The sequence below is a fragment of the Dermacentor albipictus genome, chromosome 5 (genome assembly GCF_038994185.2).
Source record: "Dermacentor albipictus isolate Rhodes 1998 colony chromosome 5, USDA_Dalb.pri_finalv2, whole genome shotgun sequence".
NCBI classification, from domain to species: domain Eukaryota; kingdom Metazoa; phylum Arthropoda; class Arachnida; order Ixodida; family Ixodidae; genus Dermacentor; species Dermacentor albipictus.
This window is the reverse complement of record NC_091825.1, coordinates 9,723,959-9,740,302: the sequence shown is the minus strand read 5'-3', so window position 1 is coordinate 9,740,302 and position 16,344 is coordinate 9,723,959. Positions and strand designations below refer to the sequence as shown.

The window sequence follows — 16,344 nt, the reverse complement described above, 5'->3', positions numbered from 1 at the left end:
TGCAGCAGAGCCAAGTGCCTGTACTGGGGCTCTCTTAAACTGGAACCACACAGTGTAATTTTTAGTGTAATTGATGCGCGGCGGAGGGACATGGGTATTATTTCAACACAGATGTCTATGCCCACATGTTTCTGTCAGAAGACACGTCACAGTGGAGTGTGCAGTCACGTGATTCTGTTCCCCCTAATGCTACCAGACGATGCATCTCACAAAGTGAGAGGAGAAAAATGATATGCCGGGGGAACTACGGAATGGGGACAGACCAGGCAGATGCTTAGAGGATAATATGTTTGTACTACGTAACTCAATGCATAGAGTTCGCAGAAGCTCAGAATAGACCTTTATAGATAGCATTTTCAGATATTAAGGGAGCCTGTAACAACATAGACAGGGAATTATAAGATATGTTCAAGCAGGAAGGCACAGATAACGATTTTCTGGACTGCTCAGGGAGATTTAGAAGAACAAGCGAGTACAAATTGCATGGGAAGCCCAGAAATGCAATGCAGTGGTGGAAGTTCACTGCGGACTGATGCAAAGATGTCCTCTGTTTCCATTTTTGTTCATGCATATATTAAGGGCATAGAAAGACGACTGGAAAACAGCGAATTAGGGTTCAATTTAGATTTGTAATGGACAAATGGTGCAACAGAAGGTCCCCGGACTGATGTACGCAAACTACATAGTGCTACTAGTGCACAATGCAAGACATTTACAGACATTTGCGAATATGTGTGGCAACGCGACAAATCTAGGCCTTAAAATGACAGAAAGCTGAGCTAGTTGGTAAGGATTCGTTATGCAAAAAAGGCGTTCGTGTTGTCCACTTCTCTTGTGTCCTGTCTGCAGGCCTCACCTTTTTTGCATAATGAACGCTTACCAACTAGCTGAGCTTTCTGTTGTTCAAAACATGGCGTTCGTGTTGTCCACTTCCCTTCTCTTGTGTCCTGTCTGCGTGCCTCACCTTTTTTACACTAGGCCTTAAGTTTAGCACAGAGAAATCTGGAATGATGATCTGTAACGAAGGGACGAGTAGTTATGTGGTGTCAATTTAACAGCAAGTCACACCATTGCCAAGCAATTATGCCTGGGCATAAATAATGTACATAAAGAAGGAAACACTTACTCAAGCATATACCAAGATAATGCGAAAATAAAGGGTAAGAGGAATCCAGCAATACTGAAACAGGGAGCAATTTATGCATACAATAAATATGAGGTGGTGTGTGGAATCTGGGAAGGAGTCATGGTGCCAGCGCTAATATTCGCAAATGCCATTCTGTGCTAAAAATCGGATATCTTGTCGGGGCTAGAAGTTAGCCAAAGGTCAGTTGGCTTTGGGGGCCGACGGTAAAACCACTAATGAGGCAGTGCAGGGTGACATGGGTTGGTCGTCTTCTGAAGTTGGAGAAGCGCAGAACAAGCTTGGTTTTGAAGAAATACCCAGGAGGATGGATGGGAACAAATGGACAGTTAAAATGCACAGGTCACAGAAAGTTAAAAGCATGGACACAGAATGTAGGAAGAGGTCAAGAAAGTTGGCAACGAACCAAAGGGTAATTGAAAGAGTAAATAGCTGACTATGGTGTACTATGGTGTGGCACTACATCCACCTTTGTAGCAATTGCTACGAACAGGTGGATGTCCAATTTTCCCTTTATTCAAAGAGTAAATAGACAACCAGGAATCATGAAAAAGAAACTGAGAGAAACAGGGACAGTAAATTGGATGCAAAGAAAGAAATTCGAAGGGAAAATATCCGAGATATGCCTTGGTATTTGAGGCTCAAGTTGAATGCTTAAAGACAAAAACATACAAAAGCACATATTCACAGCAGGATGAGGCATGTGTATGCAGCAGCAAAAATCCATAAACCATTCAGCACATCATAATAGAATGCAAAGGTATTCACCTAGTGATTCAAATTGGACAGGAGCATCAACTGCTCAGTAGTCAAGATAAGCAAGAAATGTCTAGAGTAATGGTGGAAAAAAAAAGCAGGGAAGAGATTGATAGGACCAGATCCATTAAAAAATTAGGCAGCGGTACAAGGTAGATATGCAAGTTTTAAGGAAGAGAAAAAATATTAAGGAGATGTATACGAAATGCTAAGAATGAATAGCACGTAAAGCACACCTGATCAATTCAAGCAGGCTAGGTGACTATTGCCACGGCCCCATTTCAATGGGGATGCCAATAAATCATCATCATCGATCAGAGGACATTTAGGACGGTGGCTGGCATGCGCTTTGATACTTTGGGCAAAAACATGCCCTGCTAGTGTTGTCAACATGCGTGTGTGTGCCATACGACCTTTTCATTCTCAAGTGTTGCGGCTCAGCATTCTTCATGAACGATTGGGCCACTTTGAACGAGGCCTCCATGAGCCAAGTCAAACAGTTCAGGCAATCCTTTCTGAATATATATAAATGACAAGCGCCACATGCAGACTTCGTGGCAGTGCCACTTGATGGGACAGCGTGTCAGGAGGAGTGTGAGAGAGGAGCCAAGCGGCACACGTCCATGCATCGTACATGTTGCGTTTCGGCAGTGGTACTATGGTGTGGCACTACATTGCTTCACTACTTATCGTATTAATGTCAACATCTATTGTGAGATGGGTTCTGCCAAAATTTCTTAAATTATAGACTTAGAGGATTCGTTTGACAAATAATGTAAAAACACAAGAGATGGCACTACAATTTTGTTGTTTTCTAAGTGGTGCCCGAGAAGCACCCTTCATATGCCGGCAGAACTTGTTTACGCTGTTACTGACAGTTAGTAAGCTTCTGACAGCCATTGGCACTGAGCTGTATGGCAATTCTTACCAAAATGTAAAAAGGTGGATTTCGAGCAGTGATCAAACATTTTTATTTAAAGCACTGGACGGCTGCTCAAATAAAAGCCGAGGGCTGACTGGTGTGAGTACTGTGACCACTGCCACTCCCTCATTCTACGTGGATTCCAACCCTGGCTCAACGGATGCCGTTCATGGTGCCTTGGCCATGGGGCTGACTGGTGTGAGTACTGTGACCACTGCCACTCCCCTCATTCTACATTAATTCCACCCCTGGCTCAACGGATGCCGTTCACGCTGCCTTGGCCATGGGGCTGACTGGTGCGAGTACTGTGACCACTGCCACTCCCTAATTCTACGTGGATTCCAACCCTAGCTTAACAGATGCCATTCATGCTCCCTTTGCCATAGGGTTGACTGGCATGAGTACTGTGACCATTGCTGCTCCCCATTCCATGTGGATTCCAACCCTGGCTCAACGTATGCCGTTCATGCCGCCTTGGCTATGGGGCTGACTGGTGCGAGTGCTGCGACCATTGCTGCTCCCTTATTCTACGTGATTCCTTGCCTGGCTCAACGGATGCCACTCACACTCCCTTGGCCATAGGGCTGACTGGCGTGAGTACTGTGACCACTGCCGCTCTCCTCATTTTACGTTGATTCCACCCCTGGCTCAATGGATGCCGTTCATGCTCCCTTGGCAATGGGGCTGACAGGCATGAGTACTGTGACCACTGCAGCTCCCTTATTCTACGTGGATTCCATCCTGGCTTAACAGATGCCGTTCACACTCCCTTGGCCAAGGATCCAATTGGCGTGAATACTGTGGCTGCTGCCTTCGCATTATTTTTGCTACTCGAATGTTTATTCGCCTTTTGTGCCACAATTTTGTAATGTAGAAAAAATAATTCAAAATAATGTAGTGGGCTGGAAATTTCTCAGCATGATGGTTTCAAATACGATGCAGAATTAAATGTAAGAATTTCTGCCATTATGCAAATTATTAATTATATCAGGCAAATAATTTTTACTAATTAACTAGGTATTGACAACAAAAAAGTCACATGCCTGTGCGGCACACGCACCAGTCACAGCGTAAGCTGGAGGAGCGTCTCCATAGGAACTTAATTTATTTTCGGCGGCACTACACGCTAAAGGGTGTTAGAGGCGAAGTCTCTTTGTGTCGTTTTCCCGAGAACGATCTGAACCGTCTGGCCGGCGTCAGCTTCTCCTGCTCTCTGCACAGTGGCCTGGTTGCAGCTGCACGCGTAGCTCTACGATTTGCATCTGCGGAGCCCCGATGGCATGCTCTAGACAAGGCTGCTCCCCTCTGTGCATTTTTTTTCACTCGCACCCGTTGACCTAGTTGTACACTAGTGGGGCATGATTCGAACTTTAGTTGCTTGCCTTTTATGTTTTGCACTAGTCCTACTTTTCTCACCACAAACACTGGGCGCTGGGGAAGAGCCACTGTAGTAGCATCACAAGCAGCCACCTTACGTGGCTGCCAACAAAGATGGCAATCGGCTGGGCACAAACAGAAAAACATTCCTGCTGGCTGGGCAAGCATGAAAGCACCTTTGACCAGCTCATAATAAAATGTAGACATGTACCAGCTGTCTACATTTAGTGTCATACCACCAGAAACTTTAGCCTGCAAGGTACAGTTATAAGGTACATGCGGATTTGTTGTAGCGCTCACGAGACCCAAGTAATGTTTCTTCCAGCCGCCCAGTATCTGCTGGCCAAAGCTGGTGTGCGTGAGTGGAGAGTGAGACTTCCAAAGAGGCACCCCAATGGAAGCTGTACAAAAACCGGAAACCCTGGCCAAGCAAGCAGACACTTGCCCTCTCTCAGACATAGGGCTGCCAGCCAGGGAACAGGCGGCTCAGGTTGTGTGGGTCCCTGGCCTGCTGGATGAGCAGGTTCACCTGTCCTGCCACGCTCAAGGGTGCGCCCTCCTCCAGGCCTCGCAGCTTCTGCTCCAGCCGCAGGAGCATGCGCCGCGCGAGCCGGTTGTCGCCTGCAACGAAAAGCATGCTTGCATAGCCCTGCGACTGCATCATGCATAAACCAAATAAAGCAGAAATTTTTCTTAAGAGGAAGCTTTAGCTCTGGCCCAACTTCGACGCGGTCTATCCAAATAAATGTAAAACGCAAAAACGTTTTTCTGAGATAACTCCTGCACCGATTTTAATGAAATTTGCTGCATATGAGAGAGAAAGTTAAATTCTAGTGACTGTTGAAAGTGGAATTTTAATTTCGGGCCTGAATTTTGTTAAAACGATTTTCAAATATTCGACAGTTTGAAAAAAATAGAAGCAGGAAGTATACAAATTCATAGCTCTGCATCAAGAACAGATATCGCAGTTCTGTAAACGGCATCTATTAGATAACTCAAAGCGGACAAATTCACGCAAGATGTCAGTTTACATCTTGCGTGAATTTGTTACGTTGGTTACAAGGGTTCTGCAAAAGCTGTAGTTCCATATTACTAAATTTTTTTATATTCATGTGTAATATATCAATTTTGACCGCTTTAGATGTACTATTAGATGCAATTCACAGAATTGTATTATCATTTTTTGTTGTTGAGTTACAAAGTTGTAAACTTGATAGTTTCGTTTTTTGAAAATTTTTGATTGTTGCCAATTTTTAATAAAAAATTAACAACCCAAATAAAAAATTCGAAACCGACAGTCACCAGATTTTAAGTTTTTCTCTTATATGCAACAAACCTCGTCAGATTTGGTGCAGTAGTTGCCGAGAAAAACGAATTCTCTTTTTACATGTCTATAGATAGGAGCACCCGAGCTAAAGCTTCCTCTTAAGAATGGCTGAATCATTAGAAACAGTTTTTTGTTATTATTACTATTATTATACCTACAGTATACTTGAGGCATTGTTGTAGGTAGACGTTTTAACTGGAAAAAGCACAAAGCAGAGTCACAATTTTAAAAAAATGAACAAATTAGCAATGCATGGGTAGGTATGAAAATATAGATAAAATGCATAGTGTGAGCAGCATACAAACAATCAGTGCACATAGTTACAAGTTGAGGTGGCCTGTACGAATGTTCTGCCAGAGCACAGCCGCAAACATTTCCCAAGGCCCAGAAACAACAGTATCAGGCAGGGCGTTCCACTCTGTAATTGTCTGTAAAGAGGGGGGTAGTGTGGCTGAAGGTATCAATCACCACCTCCTCACAGGCAATCTGTTTTAAGAATAAACACCTAGAAAAGGTGCATCATAGTTTCAGAGTGTCCCATGACACAGAGTGCCTTAAAGCTGTAACGCTGATATAGTAACAATAAGAATGATTTACAAACATTTTGTACTGCCTCTAATTTATTAATAAGGACTTTATGCTCAGGTCCCAGACCAAAGAAGCATATTCTGTGATCGAATGCACAAAAATACAGAATTTGTTTAACATCAAGAGGAGTTTCTTAAAATGTATTTACATAAAGGTTAGGACATGTCCTCCTTTTAATTAAGGTGATGTACTCCACATGTTTGTTCCATTTCAGGTCTGATGAGAAAAAAAAAAACAGGTATTTTGCATGATCTACTTTTTCGATTAGAATATTTTCTAGGTGGTAGTTGCAAACTATGTTAACTCGCTTTCTGCTAAGTGAATGCGGTCACATTTTGTGGTAGTGATTGGGTTCATGTCCTATTTCCAAGACCAATCAAGAATTCCATAAAAGTCAACCTGCAAAAAAGAAGCATCATAATTTTTTACGTCGATCCCTATGAATGATGCAATATCTGCGCATAACCTAATGTGAGATATTATGTTTACACTTACATAATTGATATATATGAGCAACAAGAACAGTCCCAAAACAGACCCTTGTAGGACTCCCGAAGTGACCGCTGCAAAGTTTGATTCCGAGCCCTTTGTGAAAACCTTTTGTGGCCGGGAATAACGTCAAGGAATAACTTGATATGCACCCAGCGAAGCATGGAATCAGGAAGGCCAAGGCAGCATCTTAGGGAGTGACAGTGAGTGCTGAATAGTATCAAATATCTTTTTAAAATCTAATCTATTTGTCTTCCAGAACCAAAAGAAGAAAAACGTAATGGGAAAATTCAAGCAGCTGTGCGACACTGGGAAACACCCCCACTCGGGAGAGCCATGCTGAGAAAGGTTGAAAAAATTTTCTCCTGGTGGTGGAAAATGGTTGAGTATAAATGCATGTTCTGGTGCTTTGCAGCATACACTGGCCCTGACAGAGAGGTCTGTAATAGAGTTCAAATTCATGAGGACCTACCTAATGAACCAGAATTAAATGTGCCATTCCACGGAAGCTCAATGGAACTAAGGAATGATCTAAACAAAACAACATAGCAATAAATGAGGCACAATTTAAGTTTTCAAAACAAAACACGCAATGAGGTCGGCTGCTGAGTTTGGATCCAGCTTACACAAAAGTTTATATTGCAGGCATTACCTCCATATATTTTTGAGCTGGTGAAACATCAGTGACAGAAGGCAGAAAAGACTGACTTAAAATAACAAATGAAATCATCAGCTTTTGTCGTCGGGAATATTTCCTTGAGGGTTTGATATTGGTGGGATTATACTTTCTTTGCTAGTTTAACAAACTTCCACATTTGTTTAGGATTTTGTTTAAGCTTATTTCTGAGTTACGCAAAAACGTGCTTTTAGTTTCTTTCTCCTTCAGCCTGACTTCTTTTCCTAGTGCATTGAGTGTACAGAATGTTCCCTCCTTCCTGTCGCTGATATTGACACGTGTGCTTGTTTATCTTTCTCTGGTGACAGATTTTCAACGGCTAACAAATGTTAAATGTTATCGCTCAGTGCAAGACGTGTGTGCATTATTTGGAACTTACGCAAATGTTATCGTTGATTCTATCTGTTGTGTATGTCCTCGCAGAATGTTGCATAGTCAGATTGCATGCACGGCACAAACTGTGTAGTCGTTTCTGTAAACCACGCGGGTGCCAGCAATTGAACTGGATCCTTTGATGAGTGATGTATAAAAGCCGGCGCGCTTGATCAGATTTCACCGATCGCCAACTCTGTTCACCGCTACTGTTGTTGTTCGAATGTCACTTGCTTTTGTGGCCACAGGTTCACCCAATAAGAAGCGTTTCATAATTACAGGTTTGTTACTGTGTTCTTCACCGTCACTACTATGTGACAATATACTGTAACTGAGAAAAGGGCGATCTTTCTTATTTAGTAATGTTTTAATTTGCCCAGTTCACTCAGTTTTTTTTTTCTTAGGTGATCTTGAATTTCTTTTAGAGAAAATTTAGACCAAGTAGTTTGGTTTTAAAACAATCCCATAGCTGATTAATGTTGTATGTTAGGCATAATTCATCAAATACTTGAAAGCACTCTTCTAGTGTGCATATGAGTAGATCGTAGTTACCCCTTCGGTACATGTACACTTTTCGAGGCTATCTCACAATGGGTAGCCTACAAGAGACAGTTGCTAACACCACCTCATGGTACCAGGCAAGGGATGGTACTAAATTAGCTGAGTTTGAAAAAAACAGGTCAAGCATTGAAGTACAATCTGCATATCATCTTGTTGGGAAATCGACTTATTGGTACAGCCCATTAGTAGCCACCATATTAGTGAACTCTAGAAAAACTGGCAAATTACATGATAAAACTGCAGACAAATCTTCTCAGGTGACTTGCGGCATAGTAATATCGCCACCAAGGCAAAAGTTTGTATTTATTTTCTTCATTCCTTGTGGAAATGTGGCAAATGTATTAAAGAAATATTGCTAGGGCTATCGTCTGACTACAAAAGCCGGGGACAGTCACTGGCACAGTGGGATGTGGAGCCGGCACTGTGGAAGCGATGCCCTTCACGTGGTTGTTACTGCTCTTGCAGGTCAGTGGAATACTGCCTACACAAGTTCTGGAGGCAACTGGAAATCTGTTGCCCTTTTTCGCAAGGACGGACCGGGAAACCTCACCGCGACGATGTTCAACGCTGATCAATCAGCATGCACTGCCGCCGGTTGCGGCAAATGTGCAACACCAGCTTACGAACCAGCTTACAACCAAGTGGTTGGACTGTGGCCTTATCATCTGGCTACAAAAGCCGGGGCAGTCACTGGCACAGTGGGCTGTGTTTGGAACCAGTACAGCGGAAGCGATGCCCTTCATGTGGTTATTACTGCTTCTGCAGGTTGGTAATTTCAACTTTTTATCTCGCTCTTTCCTTTATGTCTTGCCGGTTCAACACCCAATACTGTTTGAATGTGTGTTGTCGAATTCTAGACCTGAAAGAATGTCGCGTCATCCCTAGAGTCTTTGCTTGCTTCAACATTTCTCATTTTATTTTTTGTTGCTTTTCGTGAGTGGTGACGTGGAACTAAATCCAGGACCCTTGTTTGAGGCGTCACTTACTCAGCTTCGGGAGGGCCAAAAGGTAATTATGGAGAAGCTTACAGCTATTGAGGAAGCACAGACACAGCAGAAGCTTACCATAAGTGACCTCGGCTCCCGAATCCAGTTTTAGAATCAAAGTTTCAATGCCTTGATGAATTAATGGCCTCAGTACGAGAATGCAAAAATGAAAATGAAAGACAACAACAGGTACTGCAGTCACTTCTGTCAAAAACTGATGACCTCGAGAACCGCAGCCGATGCTGCAATCTACTCTTTTACGGAATGGACGACAAGAAGGCTCACGAGTCTAGTGAAGAATCCTAAGGTCATGTCCGCAATGTTTGTCAGAGTAAACTGGGAATACACTCTGTTTCTATCGAATGGGCTCATAGACTTCGAAAGTTTCAGCCAGGAAAATGCCGTCCGTTTATTGCTAATTTCACTCTGTTTAAAAAAAAGCAACAGATTCTGAGCAGCGCTAGAAGGCTTAAAGAAAGTTATATGAGCGTTTCGGAGAACTTTTCCAAAACAGTAAGGATGAAATGAATATTTTTATGGGAGTATGCCAAGTCCCGAAAGGAAGAAGATGACAAAGGGAGCCTTCGATATGATACTCTGTTCACGAATGTGCAGAAGTATATGTATGACGATGGCGTGAAACAAGTAGTACCGCTGACTTGAACATTCCACGTAAACGACGCAGGGCTTCGCTTTCTTCTGGTCAATTGCAAAAGTATTAAAAATAAGGTAGATGATTTGAATTCTTTGATTGATACAGTCAAGCCAACTGTTATCTTGGGGAGACTGAGTCGTGGTTGGATGACGACATTGCTGACAATGTCTATAGAAAGGACAAATGTCTATAGAAAGGACTGCCTATAGAAAGCACAGAAATTATCACGGTGGAGGCATGTTCATTTTAGTAGATAGCAGTCTTTCATCAAGCATGGTCAACGTTGATGTAGGCGCTTGTGAGGCGGTGTTCTGCAGGCTGATACTACCTAATAACAAAGTGTTGCTTGTGGGCACTTTTTACCGGCCACTGGGCTCAGTGACGGCGGATCTGGATCATGAGACTGAAATAATCAGTGGAATAAAAATGGGCTGGGGTGCGTTTGGCAGGCATTATTTTTTTATTTATTTACTTTATTACCCATGTTGCCTTAATAGGCATTATGGTCGGTTAGGGTAGACAGAAGAAAAAATAGAGAAATACATGCTGTGTCAGTCACACAACTAATAAAAATAACCACTAATCACAATCAGTCACAAGATACACGTCATTGGAGCAAACACAAATGCGGTTATGCTAACATAGAAAAGAAAACATCATTAGACATAACAGAGGCAATGTTTGACGGCAATTGGCTCCATTCGCGGATTGTTCTAGGAAAGAAAGAGAATCGAAATAAATCGGTCTTGCATGCGATTTCCCATACCTTGAACATATGATCAACTCGGTCCGAGACATAGTGAGGGGCAAGCAAATATTTTGTATTTTCAATCCCGACCCGACCATGGTAAACAGCATGAAAGAATTTCAATCATAACTTAGGTCGATGATTTTCTAAATGCTCCCAATTCAGTGTTTCTTTTATACTTTCAGTCCAAATTGTCCTTTGGTAATTGACTGACACAAACTGGGCTGCCAATTGAATTTTAAATCGTTTCCAATTTATCATTGTCTCGCTTTGCTGGAGGGTCCCAGAATCTGCAGGCATATTCAAGAAGTGGTCTAACATTGGTTTTGTACAATAATTCTTTAGTAGGTACAGGAAAAGTTCTGGCATTCCGACACAAATCCCTTAACACTTTCCCAGCTTTGGCTGCAACGTAATCAATATGTCTGCTACCTTAGCAAAGATGTAAAACAAACACCTAGGTATTAGTAATCTGATACTTGTTTTAAAGGTATGCTGTTCAGATTATAACTGCTCATGAGGGGACACTACTTTCTGGTAAATGTCATGTACACAATTTTTTTTTTCATTCAACTTTATATGCCACTTTACACCCCACTCGTTGATTTTGTCTAGATCTTGTTGGAGAACAGCCACATCATCAACGCATTTTACTTCCCTGTATAGCACACAATCATCGGCGAATAAATGCATTTGAGACTGGATACCATCAGTTATATCATTTATGCACAATAGAAATAACAGTGGACCCGGCGGCGGTGGCGGCGGCAGCAGCAGCAGCAGTCAGCCTGGTTACGCCCACTGCAGAGCAAAGGCCTCTCCCATACTTCTCCAACTACCCCGGTCATCTACTAATTGTGGCCATGTTATCCCTGCAAACTTAACTTCTTAATCTCATCTGCCCACCTAACTGTCTGCCGCCCTCTGCTCTGCTTCCCTTTCCTTGTAATCCATTCCATAACACTTAATGACCATCGGTTATCTTCCCTCCTCATTACATGTCCTGCCCATGCTGTTGCAATCTCAGCGCTGACGCCCGTTGTTGCAATCGCACCGCTGGCGCGAGTTGTTGCATCTGGGTCGCAAGCCCCAAGGGTAGCGTTGGCCTGGCGGCCTGGGGCACAACTGGAAACATCCGAAGGTCCGAGCAAAGCATGAGTCGACTGCTAACAGAACAACTTGTTTATTCTAGCATTGCAAAAGAGCGGCCAGTCAGGTCGATTGAGGTGGAGAGACGGGAGAGCACGTTACTCAACAGAAGAAATCGGAGCCTCTCTCCTGGCGTCCGGGGGCAGCTGCTTTTATCCTCTCGGAGTTGAGGGCAAGAGGGAACGTCACGGGACGAGGCCACGTGACAGCAGGGCACGGACAAGCTGAGAGACATGTTGAGACGAGTGTAGTGACGCATCAGCCGAGCCGGCGCCGGTCAGACCTCCTCGCTTCACACTTGGGGAGCTCCTCTCCCCGGCTGCCGCGCTTTGACAAGCGTGGGCACACACACACACACGCACACACGAAGACACGTGGCACTGAAACACGTCTGGACGCGCTTGGCGGGGAGGCTTTGCGGCAGCTCCGAACGGGCCAAAATGTCCGCCGCTTTGAACGAAGCCCCGGCGTCCGTTGCATCCGCGCCGGCTATACCGCGTGTCGTAGGCGAAACGTAACAATGCCCATTTCTTTTTCTTGATTTCAACTAAGATGTCATTAACTCGTGTTTGTTCCATCACCCAATCTGCTCTTTTCTTATCCCTTAACGTTACACCCATCATTCTTCTTTCCATAGCTCGTTGCGTCGTCCTCAATTTAAGTGAAACCCTTTTCGTAAGCCTCCAGGTTTCTGCCCCGTAAGTGAGCACTGGTAAGACACAGCTGTCACACATTTTTCTCTTGAGGGATAGTGGCAAGCTGCTGTTTATGATCTAAGAATGCCTGCCAATTACAACCCAGCCCATTCTTATTCTTCTGATTATTTCAGTCACATGATCCGGATCCGCAGTCACTACCCGCCCTAAGTAGATGTATTCCCTTACTACTTCCAGTGCCTCACTACCTATGTATGCATCGCAGTTGGTCTCCTGAGGTACTATGCAAGGCAATATCAGCAAATCGCAAGTTACCAAGGAATTATCCATTAACTCTTATCTCCAGTTCTTCCAAATCTAGGTCTCTGAATACCTCCTGTAAACACGCTGTGAATAGCAAAAAGGCGAGGCGTGCAGGCAGGAGACAAGAGAAGAGAAGTAGACTACACGGACGCCGACTATCAACTGAAAGATACGTGAAAGATAGCTATATGAAAGATAGCTGTTAAGCCACTTATATATTTTTTCTTTATGTAAAGTAATCTGAGACTGACTCACGCATGCACTTCCACCATTACAGATATGCCATGTGTCTATCATAAGACATTTATCTTCATTCTTGCGCCTGTACAATATAGCGCATTCATCCAACTCTGGCATGCATTTACAATCTCGGCAATGCACGGAAAGATTAGAAGGCAATCCACCAGTTAGCGACCTTTAATGTTCAGAGGCTAATGGAACATAAAAGGTCATTAACTGGTGGATCGCCTTCTAATCTTTCCCTACATTGCCAAGATCGTAACTGCACGCCAGAGTTAGATGAATGCAATATATTGTACAGGCACAAGAATGAAAATATGCGTCATATGGTAGAGGCATGGCATATATATAATGGTGCAAGTGCATGCGTGAGTCAGCCTTCGATTACTTTACACAATTAAGGAAGAGATTAAGTGCCTTAACAGCTATCTCTCACATAGACCGGCACATGTATCCGACTGACACGTGGTGATACCATTCCAGAGCTTGCGCTGATGAGTTTTGTGTCTTCTTTCTTTTTTTTTTGACACAGTGCTCCCTTCAGTTAATAGTCAGCGTTTGTGTTGTCTACTTCCCTTCTCTTGTATGCTGTCTGCACACCTCACCTTTTTGCATAATGAATCCTTACCAACTAGCTCAGCTTTCTGTCATTCTGTGAATAGCATTGGAGAGATCGTACCTCCCTGCCTGACGCCTTTCTTTATTGGGATTTCGTTGCTTTCTTTATGGAGGACTACGGTGGCTGTGAAGCCGCTATAGATATCTTTCCGGACTATGCTGGCTTGAGCATGTCCGTACATTGAAAATGCGTGAACTTTGGAAGGTGCCTAGAACCCGTACAAAGTACGGCACTCAGATGTTGAAATACCAGATTCCTGCACTGCTTAATAATACAATGCCACACCTAATTGTCTTATTTGCTTTGTTGTGATGTTCTATTTTTCAGCATTTTTTGCTTTCGCAACCTAATGTGTAATCTCATGCAGTATTTCATGTACTGATGTGAACCTATCGTGTGTTCAAGCATATTTTGTTTTTATTTTATCATTTCTTTTTGACACAATGATTTGTTATTATGCTTTTTTTACTAGTATTTATGACAATAGCAGCTGCTTTAAAACCATACAAAAATACACCTGATGTATTTGTTATGCACCTTGTCTGTCAGTACTCAGGGGTGCAGACCTCATCAGGCCTGATAGATGGCCATTTGTCTGTACCCACTAAGTGTCTTTGATACTGAAATAAATGATTGATTTAATGATTGATTGATTGACAATGATGTGCAATTGATTTTATCCATATAGACAGCTTGCATTATTTTAAAACTTGGTGCGTGACATCTGGAACACCTGGCAAAGTGACGTATATTTGGGCGGATCTTTCGTTTTTCATCTATAGACCATACCATGTAAGTCCTTATCCTAAATGCCCTGTATTTTAGACTACTACTGTAAAAATGCCTGCAACTGATTGACAGTATGCCAAGATAAATAAATTTTTTGTCATGCTTGTGATAACAGTGGCACAAATGAGGTGCATGTGACCTGCCTGAGGTCATATGCATATAGAGGATGTGCCAAGGCGCTGGGTAGAAAGTAATGCCGAAGATGGTTTTCTGTCATCTCGTGCACCATCGAAGTGTGATGACGGTTCCCACCATACAGAAGGAATGTGCAGTGCTTGCCTCCACGTATTGTTAGAACACCCTGTGAGAAGCTCCAGCTGGTAATTGCATTCAGTGCACAAGTAGCCTTGACATACATATAGAAATATATCTGCTGAGATAGCCAGCAGCAGGCAAGCCGAATTCGGCAGAGCAAGCAGAGAAACCAAGAAGATGGTGAGAATCCTGCTGTTGTAGTAAATGAGTTGAGAGCTAAAAAGAATTGCTCAAGTCTTCTTTTAGATGCACCCTAGGCACATTTCTTCACATGCTGCTTCTTATGCATCATCATAGCATGGCACACATCTTCCTATTTCCTCACCCTGCATGTAAGGCAACTCTGGGGACGGGCGCTGAGGGGGGAGGGTGTCACCGTCAGTCTGCAATGCTGCTACACGTTCGGGGCTCAAGGTCCATGAGGAGAGCGGGTCGTGCAGCAGAACCTCCACCACCGTCACCAGCAGCTCCCGGGAGGCCCGCATCACCTCCATAGTGTGCTCGCAGCATCTGGGGCCGTGATGGGCACAAGCTCACATTCCACTCTCGCATGTACTCGGGGAACATGACCGTGCGTATCACAAGTTGAAACTGGCTGACGATTGGCAGAAACATTGGGAAACATTAGGAGTGCCGCTTTTTGGGAGAGTTGGTAACTCATACTGTGTCTCAGTGAGGCTGACACTTCGGCAACTGAAAGTTGATTGAAAATTTCACATGTTCATATATAGATCGTCATACAGCCATGTGATGCACCTTAATTCAGCCAACCTAACTCAGCAGCAAGATAGACAGGGCGCATCCCATGGCTGTACGATGATGAATGCGTGGAACTTCCAATAAACGTCATTTGCTAAAGAGCATGTGTCTGCCACCCTCTGTCCTTGTCTTCCAAGCTCACCCTAGCACAGTGGGCCACAATGATGGAGTTGGAAAACAGTCAGCAACATATTCATGCAGATACAGGTTGTGCAGATACATGTGTTGGCAATAGACGTTTGGTGGCCACCCATGCTCGTACAGCTTTGGTCAGGGACCTGGCCCTAAGAAAGCAGCGTGACCAATGGCCTAACAGATTGTCAAGTTGAAATGTGCTGTGCTACATAGCAGCTTTACTACAGCAGGTGTAGTGTAGTTTTCTAATTTCTTGTGCTGCAGGCATAGTGACGTGGACACACACAAGACAAAGCACAGCATTAACTTCCAACAGCACATGTATTTTCAGTTTTGCCCGCCATAGTTATACCAACTCCAAAAAGTCATGGGACACATGTACATTGTGGGGTAGTAAAACAAAACACCCAAAACAACCATCAGACCCCTTTAAGGCTACATTGGGCATTACAAGGTATTTTGTTTAATGCATGCGAAGATATGTAAACTTCTTATTGTTTATAATATTGAGCATTAGCTAATGCATGTGTCACCAGAAGGTGCTATGTTTCTAGCTTCCATAACCAGGTGCACCATTTGACACTTGGTTTTTCCCATAATGTACACACATATTTTTTACTCTGGGTTACGTGTAGATTGGTGACACTGAATCATGCAATGTCCCGTCTGTGCTTTTGTTTGTCCAAAGGCTGAACATCCACCAGAAGCCGCCTGCCATAATGATAGGAGAAGCCTTTCATTTTCTGGATGGGAACAGAACATCTTAAGCCATAGAAGATTGCCATGGTGCCATCATGGGGCATTTCTGGGCCAATTATTCAACTGAGATTAGTACTAT

General features: G+C 43.5%; 1 protein-coding gene across 9 annotated transcripts in view; it reads right to left on the bottom strand.

Moving 5' to 3' along the window:
* Positions 1 to 16,344, bottom strand: part of tefu (Serine/threonine-protein kinase tefu) — a 1,084,056-nt gene that overhangs the window by 4,444 nt on the left and 1,063,268 nt on the right. For 8 of the 9 annotated variants that reach the window (XM_070538252.1, XM_070538258.1, XM_070538255.1 and 5 more), the window contains 2 exons: positions 14,938 to 15,122; positions 4,641 to 4,820 (listed from right to left, as the gene is read on the bottom strand). In XM_070538252.1, the coding sequence (XP_070394353.1) occupies positions 4,651 to 4,820; positions 14,938 to 15,122 (355 nt within the window). In that variant the 3' untranslated portion in view covers positions 4,641 to 4,650. The remainder of the gene's footprint in view (positions 1 to 4,640; positions 4,821 to 14,937; positions 15,123 to 16,344) is intronic. The other variant, XM_070538256.1, reaches the window with a different exon arrangement.